This window comes from Lucilia cuprina, chromosome 2 (genome assembly GCF_022045245.1).
Source record: "Lucilia cuprina isolate Lc7/37 chromosome 2, ASM2204524v1, whole genome shotgun sequence".
Classification (NCBI taxonomy): Eukaryota; Metazoa; Arthropoda; class Insecta; order Diptera; family Calliphoridae; genus Lucilia; species Lucilia cuprina.
In genome coordinates this window covers 64,709,058-64,714,270 of record NC_060950.1, presented here as the reverse complement: position 1 = coordinate 64,714,270, position 5,213 = coordinate 64,709,058, and the positions used below count along the sequence as shown (strand labels likewise).

The window sequence follows — 5,213 nt, the reverse complement described above, 5'->3', positions numbered from 1 at the left end:
GTTCTAGTTCAGTTCTAGTTCAGTTCTAGTTCAGTTCTAGTTCAGTTCTAGTTCAGTTCTAGTTCAGTTCTACTTCAGTTCTAGTTCAGTTCTAGTTTAGTTCTAGTTTAGTTCTGGTTTAGTTCTAGTTTAGTTCTAGTTCTGTTCAAGTTTAGTTCCAGTTCAGTTCTAGTTTAATTCTAGTTCAGTTCGAGTTTAGTTCTAGTTCAGTTTTAGTTCTGGTTTCTTTAGAATGTATTCTTAGAAGACAAACCTAGGTACTGATGGTGTACCAGACGATAGCTAGAACCTTTATTTTGCGCTAAATACCTTTTACGTTTACCCTCCTAATATGTAGTTGGTTGCTTGTTTCCAGTGTTATATTCATTAGATTCTTTCTAATTCTGGTCTCTGTTAGTCTGGTTTTAAGGTGAATGCACTGACAGTATATTGTGCTCTAATGTTCTCAATTTCTATTGAGATTGAGATGTTTTAGCGAGCCCTCTCTGCCTCTAACTCGCTCTCTATCTCTATTTTCGCTTATTATTAGAAAATTTTTGTTATTTTCTTTAATTTCTTGACAAATTTAAAGCAGGGTAATTATTAAGAAAAAAATTTTTAAATTTTTAATAATTTTTAAATTTTGCAAAATTTTTGTGTTTTTTTTTTTTTTTTTTTTTTTTTTTTTGAGTAAAAATGTCAAAATTTTGACTAAAAGAGTTTAGAGCTAAATATTATTAAATTAATTAGACTAATTAACACTTTTTGTGTAATATATCAAAGTTTTCTAGATTTTAGAGAAATTTATGAATCCTCTGATAAAACGGTTAATTTTACGATTTTTTATCTTTAGAATTTATAGTTTATGTGATTGGGTTTTTTTAAAACAGGTTACATAAATAGGTCAATTCACATATTTTTCAACAGGTTACTTTGCCAGATTGCACTTCCTGGTTTCAATTTTATGTGGCATACAACACATACACACACACACACACACTCATACTCATACACCGTGCTACACAAACTGCTAACTTTATAGATAATTTGTTGTTGTTTTTATTTGGTTTTAATAAAGATTTATTTACTTTTTTTATTATAGGTATTTTTCAGATAAAAAAGCACTTGCTGTTTGTTAGTGGGTTTTTTTTATTAATTTATTGCATTTTCCTTAAATTATTTTCACTTCAGTTATTTTTTCTGCGTACACTCTCGTCTAGTTTCTATTTTTTTTTTTCATTAAACAGAAAAACAAAATACCAGCAACAACAACTTAAAACCCGCTTTTGCTTTGAGTATCTACACCTTTTTTCTTTGGTTTTTTTGTAGATTTTATAATTCTTGTTATTTTTTGCTTTTATTTCTCACCACTTTTAATAAACCGTTTACTGGGTTTGTTTCTTCTTTTTTTGTTATTATTTCACTTAATATTTTTTCCTCTTTTCACTGTTTACTTTTTTCTTTCCACTGTTCTTTCTTCCGCTAAAGACAACTTAACACGACGACAGGTAAACTCGTACTAAACTGTAACGTATTCTTCCATTTGACTTGCTTTGTGTTAAATTGGTTATCAGCAGTTAGCTCTTCTTTGTTGTTTTTTGTTTTTGTCCATATGCTCAGTCTAACTCTCTGTGTACCACAACTCTCTGTCATTATGGCTGTTAGATCATTTGTTAGTATAAGTGAGTGTCCGAAGAAAAAATACACTGTAATGAGTTTTTGTTCTTTTTCGCCGGCTTGTCTCAAATGATGCAACAAGTGTTTGTAAGGCAACAACAAAAACAAACAAACATAAAAACCTTTTCATTAAAACAACAAATAGTTAGTGTTTTATATATTTAACTAAATTTACTAATAAAAATAATTCACTTCATTCATTTTGATTCCTTATGCACCTACCGTTAACTACTTGACAATATAGTTATTGCCTAAAAGTATGCTTTATTTTCAAAACATAAACATGTACGTTAAACAGAAATCTTTTGAAAGAAATAAACTCGTAGTTCCCAAGAAGTTTAACTTTAGTTCCGATTTAGTTTTAGTACAAATCTAGTATAAATCTTTCTCACTTCCAGAATAATTAGAAAACTGTTTTAGCTCTAAGATTAATTTTTACATTTTTCTCTATTAAAAGCATTATTTTAAGTTCACAGCTACAATAAATGGTTATTTTCAAAGAAAAATGTTATTTTTTATAATTTCATATCAGTACATGCTAAAAAAGATCATGTCCTTTGAAAACACTTTTCTATTTTTCATCGAAAATGGTCGATATGTATATGTAAGTCAAAATAAAGTTTGTGGAGAAGTTAAATACATAAAAAGTCCAGCCGGTTAGTTTTCTGCCTGAAAGGGTTAACTTTAATTCAACCACGTTTGGTTTAAGTTTAGTTTAAAATTATGTTTAAATTAGATCTTATACATCTATAGTTCACTTCAACTTTAGTTTGAGCTGTGTTCTAGTTTTGTGCTAATTCTGTTCTTGCTCTTTTTAAATTCTATACTGGTTTTGTTCCAATTAGGCTTTAGTTCACTGCAAGTTCTGTTCTTGTCCTGTTAGATCACAACTTTAGAGTTCTAAAGTTGTGATCTGGTTCAGTTTGGCTCAAGTTCAGTCTATAAAGGTTCTAATTCAATCCTCGTTTTATACTTGTTTTTTTTCTGTTCTAGATGACTTCTTATTCAGTTCTAGTCCTGTATGTTGTGTTTTAGTTCAATCTAGTTCGGTTCTAATCCAGTTCAGTTCTTCTTATGTTGTTAGTTTTAATTTTTGTTCTTGTTCTGTTCAAGCATAGAATTTCAAGTTCAAGTTGAGTTCTAGCTGTTTGATTCTAGGTGTTCTTGTACTGTTCTTATACTGCTGTGGTTCGTTCTTGTTTGGTTCTTTTCTTGTTCTGTTGTTGTTCTGTTGCTGTTCTGTTGTTGTTCAGTTGTTATTCTGTTATTGTTGTTCTGTTCTTGGTCCTTTCTTGTTCTTATTCTGTTCTCGTTCTGTTGTTGTTCTGTTTTTGTTCTGCTCTGACCTTTTCTTTTTGTTGTTGTTCTGTTCTTGGTCTTTTCTTGTTCTGTTCTTGTTTTTAATCTGTTCTTGTTCTGTTACTGTTCAGCTCTTGTTCTGCTCTTGTTTTGTCCTTGTTCTGTTCTTGTTGAGTTCTTGCTCTGTTCTCGTTCAGTTCTTGTTTTGTTCTTGTTGAGTTGTTGTTGTTCCGTTCTTGTTCAGTTGCTGTTCTTGTTCTGTACTTGTTATGTTGTTGTTATGTACTTGTTTTGTAGTTGTTCCGTTCTTGGTCTGTTGTTCTTTTCATGTTCTGTTGTTGTTCTGGGTCTTTTTTGTTCTGTTCTTGTTCTGTTGTTCTTATTCTGTTCTCGCTCTGTTGTTGTTCTGTTTTTGTTCTGCGCTGGGCTCTCCTTTTTTTGTTGTTGTTCTGTTCTTGGTCTTTTCTTGTTCTTTTCTTGTTTTTAATCGGTTCTTGTTCTGTTACTGTTCAGCTCTTGTTCTGTTCTTGTTTTGTTCTTGTTGAGTTCTTGCTTTGTTCTCGTTCAGTTTTTGTTGAGTTGTTGTTGTTCCGTTCTTGTTCAGTTGCTGTTCTTGTTCTGTACTTGTTATGTACTTGTTTTGTAGTTGTTGCGTTCTTGGTCTGTTGTTCTTTTCATGTTCTGTACTTGTTCTGTTGTTGTTCTGGGTCTTTTTTGTTCTGTTCTTGCTTTGTTTTTGTTCTGCGCTGGTCTTTTCTTGTTTTGTTGTTGTTCTGTTCTTGTTCTATTCTTGTTCTGTTTTTGTTCTGTTCTTGTTCTATTCTTGTTCTTGTTCTGTTTTTGTTCTTTTCATGTTCTGTTATTGCTGAGTTCTCGTTCATGTTCAGTTCTGTTCTTGTTTTGTACTTGTTGAGTTCTTGTTGTTGTTCTGTTTTTGGTCTTTTCTTGTTCTGTTGCTGTTCTTGTTCTGTACTTGTTTTGTTCTTGTTATGTTGTTGTTATGTACTTGTTTTGTAGTTGTTGCCTTCTTGTTCTGTTGTTCTTTTCATGTTCTGTACTTCTTCAGTTGTTGTTATGTAGTTGTTCTGTTTCTTTTTTTGTTCTGTTCTTGTTCTGTTTTAATCCGGTTTTAGTTCTCTCCTAGTTCAGTTCCATTTGTGTTCTAGTTCTTTAAATTCATACAAAAGATCTCCAGCAGTCTTTTATAGTTGTCCATATTGTGATTGATTTGTTGCTACCTCCAACTACGGATTATTTATATATTTTATAATTGTAACAACATTTTCTTAAAATTTAATATTTATTTTAAAATTTTTAACTTTTTCAAAACCTGATTTATTGAAACATTATAGAATTTGTGTATGTATTACTTGTGGTGTGTTATTAATTAAGTACTTAATTCTGTAAGTAGGTAATTAGCATCATATTTTCTTTATTTATTTGTTTGTTTATTTGTATATATACTATATGTCCAATTAACAAGAGTAGATTTTGACTTAAAATATAACTCTTCCTTTTTGAAAGCAAATACTAATTATCTATACAAAAGTAAATTAGTAATTGCTTTTATAATTTTAAAGGAGCACATCCATAAGGATATGTCACGAGACTAACTATTATAACGACTAAAGTTACGATAATAAAAAGTTTATGAAACAAATTACTTGCAATATGTTTTTTTACTATTGTAATAAAATTTGTTTTGAAAAAGTCTACAAAATAAATGTAGATCAATTTTATATTAAAAATTAAAGAAAAACGAACGATAAAAAGAAAACAAAAAAAATAGTAAAATTCAAAGAAAATTTAAAATAGAATTGCTACCATTATTTTAAAATTTGGTTTTTCTGTTGAGAAAATAAAAAGTTTTAAGGGTTGGTAGTGTTTATGTTGGAGGTGTTGGTGTTGTTGTTGCTGTTGTGGTTGGTACAGGCTGCTTAGACGGTAAGTATTATTTCAGCAGAACTTCCAGCGATTACCGCATTCATTACACATGACAAAAGTGGTCATAGGTTCATCAGATGAACGTGTTTGCAGTTGATTATAGGTACAATTACGTTTCTTACATTTGCCACACTTAAGCAGATCCGTTTTGGTACCCTGTACAGTGGCCAATTGAGCATCATTAATAGCTTCCTTGACAAATTTCTCTCTTAGCTTTTTCATTTCATCACTGGCCATTTCTTCGGGCGTCATTTTAGCCAACTGTTGAGCGGTAATGGCACCACACATGTAATTGCCACGCAAGGTGCGATTTT

The 5,213-nt window shown here is 30.6% G+C and overlaps 1 protein-coding gene across 1 annotated transcript; it reads right to left on the bottom strand.

The window, feature by feature from the left end:
* Window positions 1–4,363: 4,363 nt before the first annotated feature.
* Window positions 4,364–5,207, bottom strand: LOC124418467 (transcription elongation factor S-II). The gene has a single exon (XM_046952826.1). The coding sequence runs from the start codon at window positions 5,185–5,187 to the stop codon at window positions 4,912–4,914; it is 276 nt and encodes a 91-aa protein (XP_046808782.1). The 5' UTR covers window positions 5,188–5,207; the 3' UTR covers window positions 4,364–4,911.
* Window positions 5,208–5,213: the final 6 nt, after the last annotated feature.